The sequence below is a fragment of the Podarcis filfolensis genome (assembly GCF_964270895.1).
Source record: "Podarcis filfolensis genome assembly, chromosome: 1".
NCBI lineage: Eukaryota > Metazoa > Chordata > Lepidosauria > Squamata > Lacertidae > Podarcis > Podarcis filfolensis.
Genome location: NC_139604.1, coordinates 80,466,632 through 80,494,574, shown reverse-complemented (window position 1 = coordinate 80,494,574; position 27,943 = coordinate 80,466,632). Strand labels below are relative to the sequence as shown.

Here is a 27,943-nt window from a genome sequence, read left to right as displayed (position 1 = left end):
TCATTAAAGCGTGGCGCATTAAAGACATTTTATATCACATTCTGAGAGAGGAAAGGGCATTGCAATAATCAGTTCTATGTAAATACCACTGTGGAGTTACACAAGCAACATTTTCTCTTCTGCTGAGAAAAGGGCAACATTAAACAAGATTTGATATCCGCTCACTTTGAGGGTCCGATAAGGAGGAGATGCAAAATAGAAACTTCCAGTTAATAGAGAAATTTAATAGACATTGGTTTAAAGAGACAAGCGAGCATATCCATGACATTAAAGAAATGCATATAACTCATCCATGCTTTCTTAAATTATTTGGTAATCAACTGGTGCTTTTAAAGGCAGGCTTGGGCAAACATTACATCAGCAGCCTAGTAGCAGATAGAGAACAGAGAGCCAGGCTTTGCATACTGAATGTCCCAAGTTCCATTCCAAACATCTCCAGTTAAAAAAAAACTTAGACCAAGAAGACTTAGACCTTGAAGAGCAACTGCCACTCAACGTAGCCAGCAATGGCTTAGGCACCCTAATGAGATGATTCTGAACATGGAAACTTCATGTGTTCATAAGATATGGTGTGTAGCACATAAACCAGCATCTTTCCATACCCCACCCCTACAACATGAGATTGGCAAAGACATGGTCTTCAGAACAGGAGTGGGGAACCTTTGGCCCTCCAGATGTTTCTGGCCTACAACTTCCCTCATTCCTGGCTATGCTGGCTGGGGCTGATGGGAGTTGGAATTCAGCAATGCCGAGAAGGACACAGATTTCCCACTTCTGCCTCAGAATGTAGTGGTGGAACAGTCCTATTTCTCTTTCTGCTCCCTTCCTCTCATGAAAGCTAATTAGTCAGAACAAAAATAGGGCTATTATGTTATTTCAGTTTTCATGTCTTAACCTAACAGATCCAGATTAATGAAGAATTTACTGTTTTTAGATATACTGCATGTTTAAAACTACATTTACGAATTCATCAGTCATCTTCCAGATCCAGACCTTTCTTGAATTATAGCTCTGTTAAAACTAATGTTTATTCTAGCACCGAGCCTACAGCAGAAATGTTCTATTTCTAGGCTCACCGTTTCTTTGTATTTTCTATTTTTTAAAGGGCAGGGAGGAGAAAAAGTTGTATAATAACTATTTAGACAAAGAGAAATATTGCCCCACACAAGGCATAATTAGCATATAAGCACCTCTAGGGACCACTAGGGATGCGAGTGGTGCTGTGGTCTAAACCACAGAGCCTAGGGCTTGCTGATCAGAAGGTTGGCAGTTCGAATCCCCGCAATGGGACGAGCTCCCGCTGCTCGGTCCCAGCTCTTGCCAACCTAGCACTTCAAAAGCACGTCAAAGTGCAAGTAGATAAATAGGCGGGAAGGTAAACGGCGTTTCCATGCGCTGCTCTGGTTCATCAGAAGCGGCTTAGTCATGCTAGCCACGTGACCCGGAAGCTGTACACCGGCTCCCTCGGCCAATAAAGCGAGATGAGCACTGCAACTCCAGAGTGGTCCACGACTGGACCTAACGGTCAGGGGTCCCTTTACCTTTACCTCTAGCTCACGGTATACAGTTTTCAAGAAACAGAGACAAGATGAAGAAGGTTGATGTGGAAAAATCACTGACTAACAGGGCTTGGCATTTAATTTTTAAAGACGTGGGTGAACAAACCCCGTTCCCCACAAGACTAAAGGAAGAGAAAATCCCTTTACTCAATGACTGCTACAGAGAGCTTTCCTTCTTGAGGGGGGAAAGCTGCAGAACAGAAAGTGAAAAAAAGATACCAAGGTACTAACAGTAAAAATATTTCTGTGATCTATAGAGATCAACAACCTTTCCACCCAACTATCAAAGTACCTATGGTTCCTTTTCTAAGACAGGTGAATCATAGGCTCAATCTGTGCTTATAACAATTTTAAAAAAAATCAGTACAAGTTCTTTCTTAACTTAGTTTCTTAAAATCAGTGATACAACTTCTAGGAAGTAATTAAAGTTTCACCAAGGTTACATTTGTATTTTTACTCAAGAAGTTGGAATAAAGTCTTAAATGGGGAGTAAAGACAATCTTAACTGTAAGCGTGTGCCATGAATGTGCAGGCCACAAATCAAGATATAATAAAAAAGTAAAAGGTTCAAGAACTTATTTCTTATTAAGTTTGTCTTTTACTATGAGTACTTAACCACACTTTAAAGTTACATAATATTAGATAGTTTTCCTTTTACCATTAATCCTGAACTAAATGAAGGGGAAATGTGTGTGCGTCCTATGGAGCGAAGAAGCCATAGCCCTGCGACCCTCTCCCAGCTGGAGAGGTGACGCGCGACTATGGCAGCAGCCTCTCCGCTGCGCGCCTTTCCGCTGCTCCCCAACCTGCTCTTTGGGGCTGGTGGTGGGCTTCCCCCTGCCAGCCCCAAAGAGCAGGTCGAAAGGAACCTGAAGCCTGGAGAGCGAGAGGGGTCGGTGCGCACCGACCCCTCTCGCTCTCCAGGCTTCCAAGGTAGCCGCCTGAAGGCGACTGAACGCACCTTAAACGGCACCTTGTTTTAGAGGGGGAAAACAAGAGGGGGGAAATTCTCCACCCCCTCTGCGCAGCACCTCCTGCCGCTTCGCTGAAGGGGCGCTGGGCAGAGAGGGGGAGAATTATTATTTTTTGTTCTCCCCCCTCTAAAACAGGGTACGTCCTATTGTCCAGTCCGTCCTATAGAGCGAAAAATACGGTATATGAGTGGTTTGCTGAACCCCAAACTGAAAACATAAGACCACCATTGTGGCATATGGGAGATAGCTACTGTATATCCAAAGTGGCTAAAACAGCTGTCAAATAAAATTCATGCCAACCCGAAAGCTGTAATAAAAACACAGACCTATTCTAGGACAAAAAAACACAGTGTCCTCCTCCTTTAAAGGAAGAAAGGGGAGCCATCAAATATAACCAAAATGCAACATTCTACTGTGTTCTTTCCACTTTGATAGAAAGCAGAATTGAAAGGAGTAACAAAAATGTGAAAAATACTCTGTATGGGTCCTGAGATACAAACATCATGCAGCAAAGCGCTGCAGCCTTGCTTTGAAATGGATGGAAACAGTTGGCTTTGTGCCCTTTCAAACCACCTCAGTCAATTGGGTATCAACATAACCACACACAACTCATAATGTGTTATTACTTACAACTCTGCATATCCCCTTGGAAGTTTAGTGGATTTGTGGCCATCTTTAAATGCTGACAAGCAATAAAGTAGACTAAACCTCTGCATCCATCATAAAGCTTTACGGCCCTCTGCTGTTAACTGCTTCGCATGTACTTTATTTACCTCAGGCTTGAGCATGGCTAGCTCATTAAAGGTGTTCAGCTGCCTTGTGAGCTCTGCCATTTCAGTCATCAATTTTTCCATGCGAACATCAATTTCTGCCAGAACTTCTGTCGTGTGAGCAGTGGCCAGTGCTTCTTGGAGATCCACCAAGTGGAGAGCTCTGTGTTCCTCTTCACAAACCAGGCACCGTACTTTGTCGAACTCTTGCTGAATGCACAGCTTCATGGCACTCTGCGTCACCTGAAGTATAAGAGAATAATGGGCTTTTTAAAAGAGAATTTCTGACCATTTAATTTATTTCACGTTTAAGCAGGAATAGTATTGTGATATGGAATCATCCCAAACTCGGGGGGGAACCCTAAACAGATCCCTTCAAAAGCCTGGTAGAACAAATACATTTTCATATGGTGATAGAATCCCATCACACCTCCTGGGAAAGGGTGCCACTATAGGAAAGGCCAAATCCCACATCACCACACTATAGTCACTGGTGGCACAGCAAGACACCCCCCGCCCTGCCTTCAGGGCCTGTATCTGCTGATATAAGGTGTATTACTTTCTGAATCAGGGAAAATCAGAAGTGCCACTCAGGACTTTTCAGTGAAACGGTAGGTTGAAAAAAACCTAGTTAAAACTCACTAGTTTTAAAATGGTATTACAGCTTGATTGGTAATGTTCAAGGATCAGTGGGCACTAGTCTATGATTCTAACCACAGGTAAACTGTGGGCCTCTCTTGTGGATATTATACATCCCAGAAGCTCATTTAACAAGTCATCCAGGAAACAGCTTCTTGTGGGGCAGCACCCACACCTTGGAATACCCTCACCATGGAGATTAGGATGCCACCAACAATTTGCTCTTTGAGGTGCCTCATTGACGAGGCTTCTTCAAGTCCAGATTGCTGAACATTGTTTTTGCTTGTTTTTCAGATGAATATAAGGTATTCTTGTTGTTTTTAACTTGGTGCTTTGTTTTAATCTCTCTCTCTCTTTTGTACACTGCCACAATATCTTTGAATGATGGGCAGATTTTTTTAAAAAAAATAAGTAAGTAAATGAAAACGTGGGCGCAAAATTATTTGAATAAACAAGCAAACAAAGGACTTGTCTTTCTTCCAGAAATAGTGGATAGTTTATAAATTCTTTGAATAAATAGGGCTGCTGATGAATCATTTAAATAAACAACCCAAGGATTAATATTCTTCCAGAACTTTGCAGAGTAGCTGTTGGAGAGCTAAAATGTGTTCATAGTTAAAAAAAAGGTTAAGGGACTCCGGCTGAGTCCAGCGAAAGGCGACTATGGGGTTGCGGCGCTCATCTCGCTTTCAGGCTGAGGGACCCGGCGTTTGTCCACAGACAGCTTTCCGGGTCATCTGGCCAGCATGACTAAACCGCTTCTGGCACAATGGAGCATCGTGACAGAAGCCAGAGTGCATGGAAACACAGTTTACCTTCCCGCCACAGCAGTACCTATTTATCTACTTTCACTGGCATGCTTTCAAACTACTAGGTTGGCAGGAGCTGGGACAGAGCAACAGGAGCTCCCCATCGTGGGGATTTGAACCGCTGATCTTCTGATTGGCAAGCCCAAGAGGCTCAGTGGTTTAGACCACAGCACCACCCACGTCTCTAGTGTTCATGAGAGGGAAGGGGATCAATGAGTCCATGCACTGTGATCCAAACTCTGGGACAAATACCTACCTTGCCTACTTCCGCAGCCCATCATAGACTTAAACGGATTATCCAAAACTGGGGTGAAGAACCTTTGGCCATCCAGCCATTGTTTGACTACAACTCCCATCATCACTGACCACTGGGTCAGCAGGCTGGGACTTATTGGAGCTGGAGTCCAACAACAGCTGGAGGCTCAGAGGTTTCAAATCCCTGCTTTCAACAAAGAGAAGAATGGGAGTTCCCTGAAGGGTGAACTTCTGAAGCAGAGTCTGCCAAGCAAATCTCATTTCAGTTCAAATCTGAATTAAGGCAGAATATGTTTTTAGAAACAGTAGAACATCAAGTATTATTTCTTAAATGAATCTTGTCTTAAATGAACAGTAAGGGGTTTTTAAAGTACATCTTTAAATGTTGTGAAAATATTAAGTATTATTATAGAACACTTACAGAGTCCAAATTGTGTCTTAAATGAACAATAATTTTTTAAAATAAAATAAAATAAAAATTAAGGCAGAATATGGCTCATTATCACCTTGTAAAGGATCTGGTTCAACACAAGAACTGGCAAGTAATAAATAAATAAATGTTTAAAGAGACATCTCAAGCTGAGAAAATGAGCCTTAAACCAGAAGACAGCAGCAATGCAGTCACTGTGCCAGCAGTCAATGTTAGCGCCTCCCTGAGAAATTTCTGCTAATCCTGAAGAATATCTGATTTCCTCCAAGCAAGAGCCACAAACTTGATGCATAAATTCATGCTTCTTAAATTGGATAGCTTATTTAAAGAATTAAGAAAAAGGCCTAGATTTCTGAGCAGTTCAGCTTCGCTCAAATTATCCTTTTTACACCCTCACTCCCAACTTCTATCTTGAGGAGGAGAAAAAGCATGAAGGGTTTTGTCTTCTAGTAGTGCATGTACAAAAACACAGGTCATATTTCCACAGGGTGAGCCAAATGTTGTAATCTATTGACACATAAGACCTGAAGCTTCATGGCAGCAGGAGAGAGAAGAACTGCAACAGTGAAGACAAGCAAGGCTGATTGCAGCTGTAACGGCACTTCTGCAATCTGCAGTGGGGCAAAGCTGGAGAATTTCTGGAAATAAGTTCTTCCCACACCACACCTCTACTACTTTATGGGGGAATGAAGTGCCTCATGGCTCATCTTTTAGATTCCTGTTATGTAGAAGTGAGAGAAATGGAACGTATAGACCCATTCTTAGAAGAAGTACAGTCATACCTCGGGTTACAGACGCTTTGGGTTGCGCGATTTTGGGTTGTGCACCGCACCGAACCCGGAAGTACCGGAACAGGTTACTTCCGGGTTTTGGCACTTGCACACGTGCAGAAGCGCCAAATCGTGATCCGCACATGCGCAGATGTGGCGCTGCAGGTTGCGAACACTGTGGGTTGCGAACATGCTTCCCGCACGGATCACGTTCGCAACCCGAGCAGATCTGACAAAATTTCTGTGTAGAAAACACTGCAACACAAGAAATCTTCACATAAAACACAGCATGAAATCCATGTGTACAGCTACAAATGACAACTGCGGCAGGGGAGCAAGACCTCTACTTAACAACAACAAAAAGTACATCCTGCATTACATGAAGGGAGATTCCAACTAAACATCAGGAAGAATGTCCACCAGTAAGAGCTGTTAGACAGTGGAACAGACTCCCATGAAAGCTACTGGCCTCACCTTCCTTGGAGGTTTTTAAGCAGAGGTTGGATGACCATCTGTCATGTATGATCAAGTTGACATTCCTGCAGTGCAGGGGGTAGACCAGATGACCCTTGGGATTCCTTCCAACTCCACAATTCTATGATTCTACAATTCATTTTAGATAACCCCCCTGGGGTAAGGACCAGTCAAATCTGTTCTTTGTAAATAGATGGCACCATATTCACAGCAGCACAAAAATAAAAATGGGTGGTATGGCCTGGAAAGGTCTAATGAAATAAATGCAAGGCAAAGTTTTCTCCAATGTCACAGAATTTCAACCATATACTAGGATAACTATACTTACTTCTTCCACCTTTTTTTAAAAGTGCAATACTCAGATGGCATGCTGCAGAATACTCAATCTCTCACATGTACAAATAAAATATTCAATTTCTAAACTAGTCAGAAAATGATACGAGTGGAGGTCGCAGGCACCGTCAAAAAGGTCTCATGGCACTTTCATAATCACGTTCCTCACTGCATGTCCATTGGCCTAAAAAAAAGTGCCATACTATTGTGGTTTAAAAGACTCCGCAAATGCAAAACATGCACATCAGATGTTGCATCTTGAGGGCGGCTGAATGAGGTAAGATCAGCACGTAAGTATAGAATGTGCTACTGCCTATGGTAATCTTCCGGCAAGGACTTCTTGTACAACAAAATTGGAAAGCATTTAAACTGATCAGTCCGCTTCACCACTTCAGGACTGTACCATTTCATGCTGCTGAATGCATAATATAGGGCTGAGTAGCAAGTGTCCATTGGCTTCATCATAGCCTGCTCATCCAGAAGTATTTGTCAGAACCACTGCACACGAGGAACTCATAAGAAAGCAGCAACAACCCAATGCATGTGCACTCTGATGCAAGTTCCACCAAAATTAATGGACTTACTCCCAGGTGAATACGTATAGAACTGCAATCTTAACGGTGCACTTCACTAGGACAAGTAGGCTAGAAAACAAACACTCCCGGGGATGCTAGTAACAGGGAAGCTGAGTATCTGTTTCCTGCACACCAGGAATACCTGCCAAAGAACAACCAGCCCCGTTTTAAGAATGTGTTAGAAGTGAAGGTTCTCCCACTAAACCAGCCAAAAAATTCTCTCCAGTTCTATCCAACGCCTGTATGATTCCTGCAGCCTAGTACGTGAATGCAAACTGGCTGTGAGTAACCTATAAAAACTGAAGCTGCAAATCGCAGATGGGCATTGTTTGAAACACAGGAGCAATTGTGCAGGCTCTGTGTGTGTGTGTGGGCCCTGCAGAGCAACCACATTATTTTTGCAGCACTTTAATTGTAGGTGAGGGGGGAAATAGCAACATAAAGCAAGAATATGGAATAGAAAAGAAAAAAACTACAGGTACTGGCAGAAGATGCCCTCTTTTGAAAAATGGCAATAGTTAGCACCGGATTTTTCCAGCAACTCTGGTGTCAGTAAGGAGCATAAGCCATGTTCTCTATTAAATTAGCACCACTGAATGATGACGAAAAACAAGGCGTTGCGCTGGAGTTGTCCTGGAAATTGCTCATGAGGCATTCTGGGGGAGATGCACAGGTCAAGGGTAGGAAGCAGCAAAAAGAGAATGCTGAAACAGCTCGCTTGCTTCAGACACATTCATCCTATTAGCCAGATATCCTGCCAGGTAAAAAGCCAGCCAGCATTTCAGCTCCTCAATGAGGCATTGAAGCGACGGTGCAATTTCAAGGACAGTTCTAAAACCACAAATCAAAGCAAAAGCATCGTTAGGGATACTCATGTGAATGTACCTTTATTTATTTACAACTGTTGAGAAGTGCTTTCTCAGAAACAGTCTAAAGCAGTTTACAGCATTTTTAAAAAGTCTACTAGTTGGAAGGGCTAAATCCCTATTAAAAATAGGAAAGCATTCCAACTTTTTTAAAACCCTAAAAGGGAGACTTCCTAACTTTTTCAGAAGGAGGGCATTGGGGCCATGATCATAAGGTTCCTGCTTCTTGCAGCCATTGTCCCACCAGACGGACTGGCTAGAGAGCAGTGCCAGATGACTAGGCCTTGACTGGCAGAAGGGCTCATACAAAAGGCAGCTGTGGGTTTTAAGCAATGATAAAAACAGCAACCCTCCTTGAATTACGCTCAAAAGCAGAGCGGTAGCCAGTGCTGAACCATGGGAATAGGTGATGGTCCATTAGTACCAAAGCTTCCAGGTCATCTTTGAGCATACTGTCATATAGAACACATTGCAAAAATCAATCCTGAAAGTTACAGGAATATGGGTCAGTGTCTATCTTATCTAAGAGAAGCCAGAATGGAAGCCAGAATGAAAAAAGTGTCAAGGAAAGATGGGGTTCTTCAATTAAGATGGGGCTCTCTCAACTCACAATTAACCTATGGTTGTGAACCACCCTGAGAACTTGATAATAGGGCACCCTATAAGTTCTGTTAATATTACCTGTTGCTTCATTAACCCTCCTTCTACCTCCATAATGCTTAGCCTAAACCCCCACCCCACCTTGAGACATCCAAATTCTGTGAAACTGAAGCATCAAGTTGTAAACAAACAGCATGCTAAGTCTGAAAGCCTATGCAACCTGTTGCATATAAGGAGGAACCATTTTAAGCTTGCAAGCATTTAAGGTACTACCCCCAACCCACTCTCTAACAAGCACTTGTGCCCAAGAAATTTGTCGTTCGTCCCACCGCAGTTTGTAACCCACTCTCCCTCCCAAAATACACTTGACCCTCCTTTTGTTTTAAAAGGCTCATTAAACCATTCAAGGCAAAAGTGTGGGGCAGTGGGACAGACATGCACAAAATCAAGACTGAGCCCATATACCCAGGTTTTAAAGCAGCACCAGGTGGTGATTCTTGCTACCCACCTATACAGATGGCTGCAATGTGTCCTTGGATAGCACAGCAGGTAGCTGGTGGGAAAGTGAAGAGTGTTGGGGTGGGGAAAGAAGCTTAGCCAAGGAGCACAGGGGGAAATGACTATTTTATGAATGATTCTTTGGAACAGTGATTTGCATTAACGGCTCTGAAGATAGGGTTTTCTTGATGCAGAGCGGTGCAGCCATCAATATATGTCACTCTCGCTCTCTCCACAAGACGTTCATTGAAACTTCGGTACAAAACACAGAGGCAAAACAGCAACAGGGTGGAAAGCGCATCGCCACACTGGTCTCTTGAAACATAGCCAGGCCTCTGCTCCAATTAAAACTAGATTCTCCGCTCATGAATCAAGCCAATTCAAAGAATTTCAGATTAGTCATTCACCGGCCTCCTGGCCCGTCTGTTTATAAAGCAATTTTGTTCCATTAGGAGTGATGTTTCTGACAACTGCTCAGCAAGCTCATTAGTGCACTGTGCATTTGCCTTTTGATGGTACTCATCAGCGGCATCCGGACAACTTGCAGAGATATGGATGTGGTTAACGTACAACAACGGATTCATCAAAAGGGTTCTTTGAAAAAAACAAAAATAAAGGTGCCACATCTGGGTATACAGAACTGCCAACATCTCCAGAATGTGCCCACTTGTTCTGAAGGCTGGAACAGGTGCTGCCGTTTTCCAGTTCTGCTTTCAAAATAACTCAGCCCCCATGCATGAAGTCTCAGAGAACTAATTTTATTCAGTGAATATGTTCCCTTCGCGCATGAGAAGGGCCTCCAGGTAACACTAAAGCTACATGAGGAATAGGCATCGTATTGCATTACAGATGCTGTCACATCTGACTTCATGAACTATGCCACCCCAACAGCAACAGCTTTTTTGCATTTTCTGTAGCCACACCACAAGTCATCCAGAGAGATGCAGTTTTGCTGCATGCTCTATACAACCTAAACCAAGGGAAACTGCTCTAGGATCTACACAGAATGCTTAGATTTAAAATTGAGACCAATTCAGCAAAAAAAGTATTTCGGGTATACTGGACTATACAAAGTCTCTACAAAAAAGCATTGTTAAAGCAACTAAATGCTGGAGGTGTAATGCTGTGAATGTCTCACTGAGGAATCCTTTTTGGTTTGAAGTTGATGTCCCTATTAATACGGTATTGCTGAAACCTCTGATATATGTGGATGTTTTAAATTACATATATACCAGTGGCATGGGGACTTACAACAGGAAAACCCTATGGTCGCTAAGAGACATACTTCAAGCCTGTAAGGATAAATACTCACCATCTATTAAGTAATGGTGTGAAGACTTTAATGCCCTTGCTCCATCCGAACATTATTCTATAAACACCGACTTTGTTTGGATAACATTCAGGCATTTGTGTGGTATATATCTATCTGTACGTGTAAATTAATATGGATGTATTGATGTTTATTGTATTGTGAATGTTAAGGGACTATTTTGTTTTTCTTTTCCCCTTTTCTCTTTCCTGCTCTCTTTCTTTAATAAATTTACAATTAAAAAAATCTTTTTTTAAAAAAAAAAAGAGGAAATGAAATTTTGCAGAATAAAGTTAGCATATACTGTGTGTTGCCAGAATGTTGACCCTCCTCATTCTACTAAGCTTCTTTATGACAAGAGGTGGGGAACTTTCAATCCATGGGATTAATTAGCCCCACTCGGCTAATTAATGTTTCCTAATTAATGTGTTTCAAGACCAGCCATGGCCACCTGTTTTATACCTGATCCCATATATATGACATCAGGTGTGGGGCAAGTAAATATACAGCACCCCGCAGGCCCTGCCAATCAATGGTGCCTGCAAAGTCTTCTGTCTGCATGGTTTGCTTTGCAAGTAGAAGAAAACAGGTCACGTGCATCAGTGTAATGTCAGGTAACTGACAGCCGGCTGGTCTCACCCATCAAAGGTGGCCCTCAGGGGGAACTAAGGATATGGCTCTCTGGCACAATCCAATTCTCCGCCGCTGCTTTACATCAAAACACAAGCAAGAAACTTACCTGTACATCACTCATAATATGTCAACAGTTTTGACTTTTTCATCTAGAAACATGTCTATGTCCTCTTTGTTTTCATAAACATTTTGGCAAACTGTATTCTCATAAACATAATGCATGTAGGAACACTCCCAAGAAACCAGGTCCCAAGGGGATTTGTAAAACACCTGTTGATATGAATGCATCTTTTCTCAAAACTTAAGGGAAGATTAGGGAGGCAGGTACACTAGCATGATTTAAAGTATAAACTCTCTCTTGGCCTTAGGTTTTCATAAGCATTGTGCCAACTGCTTGCTAACATTTCCCCTTATCTACTAAACACCAACTGATACCAACTCCCTAGAGAGCTGTAGCATAGCTGCATTTATTTTCAAATCATGGCATTTATTTATTTTTTGGAAGTCGCCCCTATTTAGCTTTCAGCATCTGACAAGGTTGTGGAGATGGCAGTGCCATGAATATCCATAAGGTTAAGGCATTTGGGGTGAGATGGTTTGGGGGGTGGGGAGAAAATCTGCTTTCCAATTCATGGGAGAACAGCCTATGCCAATATTACCAGTGGCATTTTCTCTGTGCCAAGTCCGCTACAGATCAATGGAATGTGTATGCACATGGAGAACCAATTGTGCTGGGAAGACTGCAAATTGAATTACTCGACTGCTCTGCTCTTTGCTGCTGAGAGATCTCTCCTGTCTGTATTACCTTTACTTTTGCTGCATACATGTGCATGTGCATACAAACACACAGACAGACAGACAGACAGAGAGAGAGAGAGAGAGAGAGAGGTTGCTCTGTGGATTAGTGTGTTATGTCACGAGTAAAAAAACCAATGAGTTTCATGATTAAATCATTCTGGGTCTCTTCCTCTTCCCCCGAGTCTCTAGCTTAAGACACTTTCCTCAATGCAAATAAGGCACTTCAGTGCAATCTGAAGTGTGGGGACAATTGGAAGAATAAAGGTTCTGTCATAAGCAGCTCTCGGTTGCTTTATCTCCATTATCATTGCAAAGTCCTGTGAGTAGGTACCAAGGGCGCTTAAATTAAATGTCAAATACAATCTAGCACTGGAAACAAAAAGTGGCGTTGCTCAAGGGGAAAGAGCCTGACAGCTTTGCTCTGCTTGTCAAAAGTGGCATTTGCTTCATAATTATCCATTTGCACAAATGAATTTGGCAGCGAATATTGCCGAAGAATATTGAAATAGCACGAAATGAATAAGAATTGTTTTTTTAAAAAAAAAATGAGTAAGAAAAAGCAATTTGGCCTGAAAAAAAATTCTTGATGGTGTTTAGCTCAAGGTTTCATCACTAAGAATAAAGAAGATAATGGTTCAACACCTTCTCTCTTCAAAAAATAGTAACTGGGTGAGGCGATTTAGCTATATAGTCATCATGGTAGCTAAAACAGGGCAGGTATCATGGGTGATTGAGACAGAGTCTGCAAGAAAAACTTTTCTATATAGATATTCATGTGTTCATGGCAGCATATTCAGGGATCAAAATATTTCAAGCTTACAGGAAAAAGGCACATAAACCATTTGCAAACTAGCCAGCAGATGTTAAGACAAATTAGTCACAGGAATAGGGTTGGCCCTGAAAATACATGTCTCAAGTGTCAAAGGCCAGGTTAACACCAAAAGCTGTAAAGTGAAGGTTCCAACTACCATATTTTTTTTCAGGTGACACAACTAGAACCTCATACAGCATTCCAAATGTATTCACACCATAGATTTGTGTAATGGCATTATGATACTAGAACATTTATTTTCATATTCTTTTCTAATGATCCCTAGCATGGAATTTGCCTTTTACACAGCTGCCACACCATGGGTTGTCATCTTCATAGGGCTATCGCCATGACCCCAAGGTCTCAGTCCTGTTCAGTTGCTGCTAGTTCAGTTCCCATGAGTGTACATGTGAAATTAAGATTTTTTGCCTCCAAAGGATCACTTTGAACTTGTTTGCATTGCACCATATTTACCATTTTACCACCCATTCACTCTGTATGGTCCCTCTAGAATTCTTCACAATCTTTTTTTTCTTTTAACAACCGTAAATAATTTTGTATCATCAGCAAACTTGGCCACCTCGCCTTTCACTCCTAACTCTAAATCATTTATGAACAAGTTAAAAATCATAGGTTCCAATATCAATCCTTGGGGTGTTGTAAGCCAAAAATAGTTTATCTCCTGAGTTTATGCCAATAAAAAGGGATGTGGGTGGCGATGTGGTCTAAACCACTGAGCCTCTTGGGCTTGCCGATCAGAAGGTCGGCAGTTCGAATCCCCGTGACTGGATGAGCTCCCGTTGTTCAGTCCCAGCTCCTGCTAACCTAGCAGTTCAAAAGCACGTCAAAGTGCAAGTAGATGAATAGGTACCGCTCCAATCGAAAGGTAAACGGCGTTTTCGTGCGCTGCTCTGGTTTCACCAGAAGCGGCTTAGTCATGCTGGCCCCATGACCAGGAAACTAACTGTGGACAAATGCCAGCTTCCTTGGCCAGTAAAGCGAGATGAGCGCCGCAACCCCAGAGTCGTCCGCAACTGGACTTAACTGTCAGGGCTCCTTTATCTTTTTTATGGCAATAAAACTCAGAAATGTGAGGAGTTAGGAGTCCATTGTTGTTTATTGCAAAGCAATAGGTTATAGTTGGATCGTTCTGCAAAACTGCAAGCCCGCCCGGTGGTCCCGGCAGTGGTATTTATAAAATTTCAAACAAAGCATTTCAATTTTCACCAATCATATACATCATTACCTCATTTCATGTTTAATACACATGTGCAATAAGCACTCGCAAATTATGCTCATTAAGTGCTGATTCCCACCATGTTCTGTTACATTGTATTAGTGTGCATGTTGGGAACCTGTGTTACCTGTAGCCATTTGCACCATGTACCAACTTACGTTCTAGCTTTGAGCTGTATCTTTGTGATTCACATTTTATCTATTTCTGCCCCAATGGGGGGCAGCAACTTGCAAAATAATCAGTTTCATAAAGTGGCAGGCTACCATAACTTCTCTATTAGAAGCACACTCAAGGATTTACAGGGGTACACAGTATCACATTTATTCTGGCCCTTTGGGCCACTACCACACGGGGAACACCATTTTCTACATCCCTCCATTGTGAGAACTATCCATGTATTCCTACCCTCTGCTTCCTGCTACTTAACCAGTTCCTGATTCACAAGAGGGCCTTGTCTCTTATTTCATGACTGCTAAATTTACTCAGGAGTTTTTGGTGAGGTACCTTGACAAAGGTTTTTTGAAAGCTGAAGTGACATTATGTCAGCTCAGTCACCACATCTGTATGCTTTTTACACTCTCAAGTCATTCTAATAGTTTAGAGAGACAGGACTTATCCTTTCAGAAGCCATGTTGGTTCTGCTTCAGCAAGGTTTGTTCTTCAATGTGCTTGGTTATTTTATCTTTAACAATACTTTCCACCAGGACAGAGGGTAACTGCCTGGAATTTTGAGGAGCCATTTTCCCCCAAAAATCGGTGTTATATTGACTACTTTCCAGTCCTCAGGTGTGGAGGATGATCTTAGGGAGAAGTTACATATTTTTGTTAGAAGATAAAGAATTTTACATATGGGTTATTTGAGAACTCTTAGGTGAATAGCACCCAGACCTGGCAATTCACCAGCTTTTATTTTGTCTATTAGGTCTAGAACTTCGCCTCTCATCACAATTATTTGCCTCAGTTCTTTAGACTCCATTCCTGAAAAAGTTAGCTCAAGGAACAGAGATTTCATTGTATTTCTTGATTGTTGCTATTATTGCACACTGCCTTGGGATCTGTTTTGATGAAGGGTAGTTTAGACATCATTAAAAAAATAAATGAATAAAATAAATGTCACAGTGCTAAATCCAATACAATTTTGAGATTAAAACATAGGACACATACAGCATCTTCGTAAGTGGCATTATTTTCTTATTTATTTAACTCACATCAATTCTAGAAGCTTAAAACTGACTTAAGATTCTCACGGTTCTTAAACCTCAGGAGCAAAACTCAATTTTATACATGGAAGTCTGATGGGTAAAAACCACAAGGCATACGTCAATTGAAAACAGGATGTTTTCATGAAGTCAGAAATAGATGTTCCAGACAATTAGGAAGGATTATATGGAGGAGGAGGTAGTAGAGCACACTCACACACACCCCTTCTCATCAACTTGTTCAGAAACTGCTTTTTTCCCAGAGCAAGACCATTGGAATTGAGTTACATGGGTTTAAGGACTGAACTAGATATATCACACTCTATCCAGATAGTACAATAAGAATCCTTGCTTATGTCTCCAACTAGTTTCATTCAAGATTTTCAGGATCTTAGAACTTTTAATTAAAAAACAAAAAGGCCTATTTAAGAGCTGGCAACTATGAAGGAGATGCTGTTTCAGATGCAGCTGCTGGAATGCATCCAGGTCCCATATATAGAGAAAGGCAGCTAGATTTTTTACTAGACAAAGCCATAAATCTTCACCCACCCTTTGCACAACCATAATGCTAAAAATAACTACAGTGCCTGTGGGACATCAGCATTTGGATTAATCAAGTCCTGTGATGCTAGCGGGAAATTTGCTACAGGAACAACAGCGCTGGAGGATTTTCGGAGCCAGATTGTACAAGTCAAGGATGCGGCAGCATCCAGAGATTGAAGCAGTTTGTTTCTTTCTTAAATAGCTCTTCCAAGACAATTAAAGCCAGCAGAAAAGGAGACAATTTCACGCAAGCACATAATAGCCAATTAGACGTGTGCAAGAAAGGAACCGAACGGGGTGGACTGTTAAGATCTGAACATAGTTAACGCCTTGGAGTTACAATCTCATTTACTTATGCAGAATGCTGGATATTCAGAGTTCCATGTTGAACAGCAAAGCTATCTATAAGAGACAGAGCTTAAACACTGTAAGAGTGCCCTCTTTAAGCACATAAAGGAGGCATTCTGGTCTGAGTCTTCCCAAACATCAACACGAGTTGCAGTGCTTGTATTTTTCATCATGCATCTTTCACATTTCCCATGACTTAGGTCCAGGAGGTGGCTAACTTGTGGAATTCCAGACACTGCTGGACTACCACTCTCATCATCCCTGACTACTGGCCATGTTGACTGCAGATGAAGGGAACTGTGACCTCACAAATGTTGTTGACCACCAGGTTTAGTCACTCCTGCTTTAAGGAGTTAGAGAAGAAACATTTTTGGAGAGCGGGGTGGATAACAGCTCCATTTATTTCTAGCTCAGACCCCCTGCCCCAAAATTAACAAGGGTCAATGCTGAAACTTCCAACTCCAAATGCATTCTGGGAATAGAAAAGGGAGCCTAAGCCACAGTCAACTGTTTATACATCACTGGGGGGGGGGGTGGCACTTACTTGACATGCTTTTGTGCACTCTTGAGAGAGTCAGTGATGGTTATGAACCACTACCACAAACAAAAAATGGCATCATGTTGCTTGCATGCAGTTCTTTTTTCTGGGGGGACGCATCCGCCTAAACATTTTGTGAATCTAAGTCTGGCCTCACTGCGGGACAGTATTTCAATATGAGTAGGAAAATGAGGAGTACCCCTAAACATATTTTTTGGGGAAAAGCACTACTTGTGTGATACAGATTTCATAAATAAACTTGAGAGGGTTTCTTCTTCTACAACTGTCCTTTCTTCTTTGTTAATATTCCGCAAATATCACCTATTTTATTTAGTACTTTATTCTCTATTCCAGCCTTCATCCTAAGTACAGCATGTGTAAACACCAAATTTAAAACAGCAGTTATAGAAAAAGAAAGCAGTAATCTATTAACACAAGATACAATGGTCAATCGCACCAACTTAAGCAGCTGGGGGGGGGGGAGGTTTTCAAATGGTATGTATGTTGGCACCAACCTAACCTCCAAAGGGAATTTTTTCCACAACCTGGGTGATATTATTGAGAAAGCCCTTTGATGGGCAACACCACTTCCCCAGGCATCACTAAATATACCTGTCTTAATGAAATTAATCTCTTAACAGAAGTATTACAGTCATGGATTAACTGCCTTGCTTTTTACTGATGAATCAAGTCACATTTAATCAGTTGGCAGGCCTAAATCACAATATCAAACCCTCCCCCAGTACAACAACTTGTATTTATTAATTCTGTACAGATGGCCAACCTAGTTCAAGAGTGTGACCCATAAATCTTGCATCACACTCTATGATACTGTATTACACAATTACCGTTCTCTTGACCCTGATGACAGCACTTCTCACTTTGACTTTGAAAGCAGAGTGAAGAGCCCACTTCATAATATTGGAAGGGCGCAGCCTACGGAAACCACACAGTTCCCATGTTGGCACTCAAAAAGTCCCCCTTTGGAAGAGCACAAAGCACATAGCAGGTGCTTAAAAACTCAGATTGGAGGATAGTTTTGGAGGTACATACTCTGCACTTGACAGCTGACAAAAAGAGTAAACAATTCACTCTCTGAAGTGGGTTAAAGAATTGCAGAACACCAATGTATAGATTCAGAACTAGATAAATATTAATCTACTTTGTTATAAAACATAATAAACATGCATGCAGACCCCTAGATACTTCCCATATGGGACACAACTCTCAAGAATTCACCACCCCTGTTGGAGGCAATCAGCAAAGGCTTAAGAACCAAGGCAGATATAGGCTCAGACTGCACACATTAAACCATGGTTTCTTGAACAAACCATGCTTAAGCCAAATGATGTTCAGCAGACCATCAAAGAAACTATGGTTTGCTTCATTACAGTGGACGCTCGGGTTGCAAATGTGATCCATGCGGGAGGCACGTTCACAACCTGCAGCGCCACATCTGCACATGTGCAGGTCGCAATTCGGCACTTCTGCGCATGTGCAAAGTGCGATTTAGCACTTCTGCGCATGTGCAAGCACTGAAACCCAGAAGTAACCCGTTCTGGTACTTCCAGGTTCAGCGCGGTGCGCAACCCGAAAACACGCAACCTGACACGTCTGTAACCCGAGGTATGACTGTATATAGATTTGCTTCTACCACACCTACTTCCCACCATCAGCTGTCTCTGTGCCTGATTACCCTTAAGCATCACCCAACAGTCACTGGCGCCTTCTATTCCCACCAGAAAAAACATCCACACTCCTTTTCAGCCTGTCGTTTAACCCTTTTCTTCCACTTCTTCACTCTGCAATCACTTTCTATTTTTCATTCCCCAAACCACCATCACAATTTTTGAAGCAGCCATATTTTCTCTCCTGTACGTTTACTTGAAAAGCTGCTCACATTTAAAGGAGGCACATTCCCCAAAATTGTTCATTTGCCAACCAAACCAACCAAGCACCCAGCAGCGGAAATGCCTGCAAAAGGAACAGCTCAAAGAAATTCCTTTTAAGTTTTCAGTTCCAGCGCATTATGCAGCTGTGAATCAAAGAAGGGTGTGGCGGATTTGGGGTGGAGGGCCCTGTTATCAAGCTGTTAGCAGTGATGTCAGCTTCAAGAATAGCACCAGTGAGCTGCTGAGCATTGAAAGCAGCATAGTTTTCCAGTCGCTCTCGTCCAGCATTTCTGTTGCTTGTTGGACAATTTGGGTGGGGCGATGAAACAAATCACAGATATAAACTACTGTTAAAAGAGGAGCCATGTTCATACATAACTTCAAGCTATAGATGCCAGTAAGGCAACAATGAACCATGGCTTATTTTCACAAACCATGGTGAAAGAACAACAGACAAGGCCCCTGTGCTAAGCTATGTTTTATTAGCATGATATGCTAACCACGTCAAAGGGGTGCTAAGGTCCAAAAAAGGCCATCAGTCCACCCCTGCTGCCAATGCAATGCATCCACTAATAAATAGGTGGCCACACAGTCTCTACATCAAAACCTCTAATGAAGAAGAGTTCACCAAACAATCTGCATCATCAAGATGTTACTCCTAACGTTTAGTCAAAATCCTCTTTCTTGTAATTTGGACATGCTGGTTTTGAGCCTACTCTCTGGAGATAGACAGCCCTTCAAATATTTGAATATGACTCTCATATCACATTATTCTACTGACTAAAATTTTCAACCAACAGGTATCCAACTTTCTGTTTGTAGCTAGATGGGGCTAAAAACCAAAAGCCAGTGCATAGGCAGCTCCAGGAAATGGAATGGTGAACAGAAGAGAACATCCACCTGGCAGCTGTTGCTGTTTAATTTGTAGTTTTAAATTTTCTGTATTGGTTTGCATGCCTCGTGTTATTTTAAGTTGTACTTTTTGTCTCTTACTCCTCTGCGAGCTGCTCCAGGAACATAAATCGATGTTGAAGGTGCAGGATATAAATTACATAAAAGGGGGGGGGGCGAGATCATCGGTTTATTTCATTGGTGGCCCCAAAAGCCTCATTGCTTTCCATGACCTATTATTTGCCCAGAGCAAATAATCTGGGTTTTTTTGCCCCCAGGAATGCTTTTCATTAAAGTAAAACAAAATGCACTCACACATTCAATACATAAACATATAAACATTTGGTCCAGAGGGCACTCGATTATGTCTATGTGGACTACTGTACAAGAAAGCCAACAACCTCATCAACTCATTGAAGTGAACATCTTTGGTACCCTAATACAATGTTTACTGTTTTGGTGCACCACCACTCCCTCCCCCAGCAGGCTGATTGATAATTATGCACTCCGAAAGTAGATAGGCCCCTAAGGAAATGAAGCCAGTATACCTCAGTAGACCAAGAGTTGGGCCTGGAATTAAGGTGATCTGGGCTCAAAGCCTCCCTTAGCCATACAGTTCAGTGGGTAACCTTAGGCCAATTATTGTTTGACAGTGGAACGGTTTCCCTCTCCCGAGGTTGTGGTCTCTCCCTCCTTGGAGATTTTTAAGCAGAGGTTGGATTGCCATCTGTCATGGATGCTTTAGTTGAGATTCCAGCATTGCAAGGAGTTGGACTAGATGACCCTCAACTCTTATGATTCTGTGATCATACCTCAGCGCGACATTGATTTTCAAGTGATGGGCCTAGACCCACTACTGATTTGCAGCCTAATGTGGGTAACAAAAGCAATGCTATCACAACAAAAATATATGGGTTTTAAACACTAATCAGCTGGTCCCCAAATCTGTGTTTGGGTTAAAGGTAGGCACTGGGTCTGAAAAGGTGTCCTAAGTTACAATAGGCTTGAGCTGCAAATGCTATGCAAATCTTCTTGGAGGAAGGGCTGTATACAGATGAGATAAATAAATAATATAAAAAAATCATAACCATAATTATATGCTGTTTAGGGAAGACAATTACGGATTGTGCATTTCAAGCCATAAAATGAAAGCAGGCGGGCAAGAGAGAGAAAGAGACTACTTATCTCTAGGCACATACAAAGCTGGAAAAAAAAATTGACTGACAGGCTTAATTAGATCTTAATGTAATGTGCAGATAGTCGTTAGCAAGCATTTTTCTCAAGGAGAATGAAAAGACAAAAAAAAAAGGCAGCAGGCACTTTATTAACTTACTTTGGGGTCTGCGCACTTGAACTTTAACCTTTCCACCATATCTAGCATGGCCACCTTCAGGTCCACATGTTCTCTGTTCTGAAAGACAAAGAGGGCAACGGTCATGAGACTCTTTTCAACTCTACAAACGCAACAAGGATTTCCACAAGACAGCTTGGACGGGGGAAAGGAGGGGGAGCACCAATCTTTCAGCACTTTCTATTAGCTAAGTTGCTATGAGCCCCTGAATACATTCACTCATTCTTCTGGGACCGAGGTTAAGCAAGCAGAGGTCTCCACGAAGAAGAAATGTCTCTGCCAAGAGCACTGGGAAAACTATTGGAATGAAAATTAAATGCAATTGCACAGGCCAAATCATTCATTGCTTGTGTCACATGGCTCAGCTTCAAGCAGGCTCAAATCCTGTTAGATGCTCAGCATTTTTCACCTCTCACCGAAGTCAAGAAGGCAGTCATCTGCAAGGGGTGACTCAGTACCCTTCAGCGTAAAGGCCGTGCTGAGAATATGCTAGGCAATGGTGACCTGGCTCCATGTTTCATTTATTTTCTGTAATTGGTATTGGCCGCCCGATAATTTAATCCTGCACTTCCGTGCTTCCAATTGTAAGATGGAGCAGACGGAAAGAACTAATTAAGGAAGTAATCAAGAGTTCACACTTCAAGAAAGGCACAAAGCACTTGTAGAATCCCGGGAATATTTGTTACTTTTGCTTGAACTATCCTCTCTCCAAAACTAAATTGCAGCTCATAGCTAAGGGATGGGGGAGGCCCCAGTGGTGAATTCAGAGAGGCACACTTGGACTATTTAGTATTTTTCTGTCCTTCCTAACATGACTTATGGTTTAGATTGCCTTTTTCTTATTGCCTGAAAAGACATTTCGAATTTTATCCTCAGTATTTGTCAACCAAAACTTAAAAGATCCAGCATTAGCTCCTGAAAGATATTTTGGACTTTTCACTGTCTACATATGGATGTCATGCTAAACTAATATTTTATCATGATGGAACAAGATTAGGGTTGCCTCCCCTCGTTTCCTCTTCATCCCTCCAATACAGCTGAGGAGCTGTTCAGAAGCTTTCATTTCCATTTTTGATTAGTCACACCCTGCCTTGTTGTTTGACTCTGGCAAGCTGTGGTTAGTTTTAATGCTGGTTTGTTGAAACAAGCCAGCTTCAAACCATGACTTACAATGCTGGCTTGTTTCCACTAAGCACAGTTAGATTAATCAGAGTTTAGGGTTTGGACATTATAGTAAACCAAGGGTGAGGAAGCTCTTCAAACCTAAGAGCTGCTTTCCCTCATATGCAACATTCTGGAGACCATGTGCTAGTGGCTGAGAGGCAAAAGTGGGCAGGGCTTGAAGCAAAATAGACTGGAGCAATGGATGTGACTCTTAACTTTGTGCAGAAGGTTACACTCCAGCCAGTGTTTGAATTTAGCCAGGCACAAGGTGCAGTTTGAACCTATTGGCCACCTGAGATCAAGTGAAGTTGCCAGGGCGCCAGGATGGCGCCTGATGTCTCCACCATCTGGAGGTGCATTCCTGGGGGGCATTTAATCTTTCACACACTAATATATCCCCTCCTGAAGAATTGTATCTGTTATCTTTTATCTGCCCAATCATAATGAATTATAGGAACCAAAAGGTTGTATTGAAAAATATGACTTTCGAGCTATCTGGCCCCAAAATGGCAACTAGATATTCTATTTGGGGACTGTAACCCTGGTTTAAGGAGCCATTCAGCACCTAGCTTATAGATCTGAGTTTCTAACACTGACTCCAGCCACACAAAAGCCAGAAGTTCTGCACACACAAACACCCCCCCCCCATCTTCCATCAAGGCAAAAAAGAGGTGTTATCACAGTCCAAGGGCAATTCCAGCAAGGCAAAAGCACTCTCAAAGAGTAAAGAGTGTGGACCAATGCTGGTGATGGGTTGTGGTTTCAAAAGAGTCTCAGGGGCTGGGCAGAGAGGCCTGGAGGATCACATTCAGACTTGTAGGCCTGAGGTTCCCCACCCCTGCATTAGGCTGCTGTTAACCAAAATCAGAAGCAAAAGCTTTTGAACTCCTCATCAGTTACACCAGGGGGGAAAAGGGGAGCATGCAGATATTCAAAGAGGATAGGCTTGTTCCATTCATGAGAAACCATGGTTTGTGATGTCCAAACACAGTAAGAATAGGACACTTTTGCAAACTGTTATTTTGGTGCCTAGATAGTCACCAGTTTTGAATTCTGGCAGCTTTCCAATTCGACTACATCACGGTAAGCACTTCATCCAAGACAAACGGTCACCAAAACAATGATCTATTTTTACTGGGCTGCTCCCAATGAAACACACTTTCTGTAGTTATACACAAATTGCATATACTTCCTCAGCATTTTCCAACAACAATGAAGGCAATCACTCCCACATCCATGTCCCCTGCAGGCTTCGAAAAACTAGCTGCCTGTGACTGTGAGGCAATACTTAAATATTCTCCTATGTATGGCTAACTCATGAATCGTAGCCAGTAAAAATGAAATCGGCTCCATATGTCCAACATTTGGAAAGATCCAAGTCTAAACATTTGGTTGTGCAGGCTTACATGTTCAGGTGTTTTAGAAAAATTAAATTCAGTAATCTTACATCATTTCTGGCCCAAAAGAGCACCTTGGAAAGAAAGGTTGTACAAACCAAAACCAACTGTAAGGATTAAATGAGAGCTGCTCTAGGATATAGTCTAGGTGCATGTGCCAAGTCATTCTTGGTTCAAAACCTACCTTAGTCATGGTAGCCTGAGGCTAATAAATATTTTCTTAATAGGCTCCTCATCTGCCATACCAGAACAATATTGACTTGGCTTATAGGGTTGTTATAAGGGTTACTGAAATAATGTCTGTGAAACACTTCAAACATTGCCCCCCTTCCACAGCAAGGGATAAGGAGGAGGAGGAGGAGGAGGAGGAGGAGGAGGAGGAGGAGGAGAAACAAAGTTAATGAAATAAGAAGTTCAAACTTGCAAGGGAACTTGATTGTGATGACCTCGATATTACACAAGAGAAACTTCATTAGCTCAGTCAGTACAGCATTAGACTCTTAATCTCAAAATTGTGCGTTTGATCCCTTTGTTGGGGAAAAGATTACTGCATTTCAGGGAGTTGGACTAGATGCCTCTTGTGGTCCCTTCCAATTCTATGATTCTTTTCTACCTTATCCAACCCTTTATTCGCTTAACATTAAAACTGCTTGCATAATCAGGAGGGAAATTCAATATTGAGCTATACTAAGAGTGAGGACTATGGCAATGTCACATTACCATGTAAGCATACAACATATATATCCAGATTAGGCAGAGTTGTATGTCAGTAGGTTTTCCATGTGTCTGCAAATATGAGAATCTCTTGTCTAAATAACATGCAAACTTGTCCCCAGCTAGCCTTGTGGAACTAATGTTCCGCTTCCAGTTTATTATTGTCTGAACATCACAACTTGTTGCATACAGCACTCAGACATGATACTCTGATTTGCATACTTGTGGAAGGTAGCCCATATCTTCTAAATGCTGCATGATAAGCACCTCATAAGAGGCAGCAGAACAGAAATAAGATGGTGGAATGAGCTGTGACACTTCAGACTACAGGTAGAGAATCACAATTTTTAAAAAAATGTTCCTATGTGTAAAATAACTCCCAAATAGAAATCAATACAGCGCAGAGAACTGAGTTGAAACACAGAAAAATTCTTCTTGATAGTTTACTACATAAAAGGATATGTCTTACCAACCCACTGATGAATTAAAAATCATCATCATCATAATCTCCCTACATACAATGATAAGTACATTTCATTCCACCACTTCTTTCCAATTTATGCACAAAGTGTCTCTCCAGGAGCCAATTTATACAGAAGCAAAAGGGCATTTCTTGTGCAAATTTCCAATGCATGCCTTGTCACATTGAAATCCACTTACTACACACAGTAGCCTATTTTCATATAACATCATCGAATTGTATCAGTGGCCTAAGCCATAGATCACTGGTGTAACCATGAATGAGGTGGAAAACAAACAGCCAAACTAACTTTGCATTACAAGCAAGCCAGCACTCATGGCTTGCTCCTCTTCAAGCAAACAGAAGAAAATTTGTTTGTGGTAACCCATAGTTTGTGTGGAACTGTGGCTTACTCTTATGTGTACAAACAGGGCCACTGCCAATACACAAATTGTTACTTGCAGCATGACAGTGAGAAGTGCAATGCAATTGCCCACATGGTCAACTACAAAGTCCTCCTCTTATTTATCAGCCACAAAGGGTGCTGAGGAATGGTTTGCATATTACTTTCCCCTTCAGTTTCCACATAAGGAAAAGGAGAAGAAATGGCCAAAGCTGCAAAGCCTTGAAAGAATGATCACAGGAAACCTTCCTTACACACCAAACTGTCAATACTTCTTAAAACTTGTTCATCAGTTTTGTGTGTTATACAAGTATCAGTCCGACCAATCCTCTAGATGCCCACTTTTTCCACAGTCTTCCTGAATATCTTGAGGGAAATGAAACATTTCATCCAGAAGTAAACAAAAGTTGTTGCTGTTGTTTTAAAAAATGAACTGTAAGGCACAGTATTCTGTGGGCACACAGTAAATATGCTGGAAGTTAAAATAAGTCCCACATCCCCCACCCCCATCTATATGCACTGAGTCCTTTTAAAAGCATACAAAGAACAAGAGGAGTCTGTTTCTCACTGGAAGTTGCAAGCCTGCAGAATACCTCCTCCTCCCCCAAATCTATTTTGGCAGCTGGAAAAGTTAACACCATCATTGAAACACCTCCTACAGTTCTGTGAACAGCTACTTTTTTCTAGGGATCGCCCAAAAACAAACTGCTTATGTTTGAGAGAAAGCCTAAAATTAGACATATCAGCTGTTCTTTGGTTTGCATGGAATATTCTGTAACAGCAGACTATGGCAATGTTGGCCTCTCAGACTCTGTTTCCTGCCTGCACAAGAGGAAATAGACACATTCAGCAAGAGAATGGGTAGCCCCTGAAAGCTACATACTACACCAGGGTCAGCAAACTGTTTCAGCAGGGGGCCAAGTCCACTGTCCCTCAGACCTTGTGGCGGGCTGGACTATATTTGGGGGGGGGGGATGAATTAATTCCTATGCCCCACAAATAACCCAGAGATGCATTTTAAATAAAAGGACACATTCTTCTCATGTAAAAACACGCTGATTCCTGGACTATCCGTGGGCCGGATTTAGAAGGCGATTGGGCCGGATCTGGCCCCCGGGCCTTAGTTTGCCTACCCATGTACTACACAGTCAATAGCAAGCCGTTTCTATTCAGTAAAGAATAGGTCAGATGTTGCCAACAAGCCAGGATAAGGAAGTGATGTGTTAAAATTGGCTTATAATCCTGCTGTTTAGAAACCATTGACTACAGTTCCCAGTTTGCATGTAAAAGGAAGCGATGGTTAAGTCCAGCTTCTTGATTTGTTTCCCTGCTCATAGGAGGGATCTGCATATGAGCACATAGCACATGTGCACAAGGTTCCTATGGTGGTGTACACTTAGCAGATGCCAAGATAACAACAGCTAGTGAGAACTACTGCCTTCACGCCCTGTTTGAAGGCAACAGGATAATCACTGCAGGAAATGGGACACTAGGATAAACGTACCGCAGGGCTCTTATGCTCTTATTCCCAAATACCAAATGTATTTGGCAAAAACAAGGGGCAGGGATTGCAGTAGCAACATACATGGTTGTCAGGCAGCAAGCAAGTTCCAAACACAGGGAAAGCAACAGCAAGGGATACATTTTAATCCAGATTTCCAGTGGTGACAGCTGCATAAAGCCAATTCCGAAACCACCTTCCCCGCCCTCTAAATTGACATGCCTTTCTCAGCTGCTTGATGGGCAGGAAATCAACATGTGCACCTCTCCTGAGATAGAATTCAGTTATGGGATGACCTGCTCCCATTGAATTTTTCCTGTCATAGCAATGTGAAATGCAGACAGGCTCTTTCAGGAAGGATGGTAACCTTAGCAGAAGTATACTGCTTCCACCTGGCTCTATAGGCATGGTTCTTTACAACAAAGTTAACCCAAATTCCTTACTCATGGAGATTCCCTCAAACTTCTACCACTACATACTTCTGGTCAACTCCTCAGAGCCACTTTATAATAACTGAGGATCAAACTCAACGGTGCTCAACTCAAGGCCTGTATTGTTGTTTCAGTTTTTTGTACACCGCTTGGAGATTTTTTTTCATATATTAAGTGGTATAGAAATTAAATAATCACTCAATCCCTGCAGGACATGATCCTCAGGGCTCCCATTTTGCCATCAATGGTCTTGTTGAGGAGAACCATTGCAATCATAAAGTCTGCTTACTGCAGGGAGCGAAAGGTAATGAACCAATTAACTGTAGTTACAGATAGGTAGCCGTGTTGGTCTGCCATAGTCAAAACAAAAAAAATTTTTTCCTTCCAGTAGCACCTTAAAGACCAACTAAGTTAGTTCTTGGTATGAGCTTTCGTGTGCATGCACACTTCTTCAGATACTGTAGTTCTTTCTGACCATAGTGCCACAGAAAATATGCATTCAACAACCTTGTGGTAAACAGAAAGTCGCTAACAAGGAGTCTGAACGCACTTCCTGCTTGATCGGCTGGGGAAAGCACTTTTAGAGCCTATTTCTGAAAAGGAGAAACGGGCCATCAGAGACTTCCTTGCCCCGCCCCCGCTTCTGCCACATCCCTTTCCGCTGGCCCCGTCCTTCCTCTGCAGCTGGACCAAAGCTCCCGTGACTCTCCCAAGCGGCAGGGGAAGGGTGCACAAGCCACGGCACGCAGTCAGAGGGATGGGACTGGTGAA

General features: G+C 42.1%; 1 protein-coding gene across 3 annotated transcripts in view; it reads right to left on the bottom strand.

Annotated features, from left to right (window-relative positions):
* The window catches only part of TRIM44 (tripartite motif containing 44), an 87,509-nt gene that overhangs the window by 56,660 nt on the left and 2,906 nt on the right, over positions 1-27,943 (bottom strand). For all 3 annotated transcript variants that reach the window (XR_014545320.1, XM_083602798.1, XM_083602799.1), the window contains exons 2-3: positions 21,085-21,162; positions 3,307-3,546 (exon numbers count right to left, since the gene is read on the bottom strand). Coding sequence is in view for 2 of the 3 variants with exons in the window: in XM_083602798.1 (XP_083458924.1) it covers positions 3,307-3,546; positions 21,085-21,162 (318 nt within the window). In the remaining variant the exon portion in view is untranslated. The remainder of the gene's footprint in view (positions 1-3,306; positions 3,547-21,084; positions 21,163-27,943) is intronic.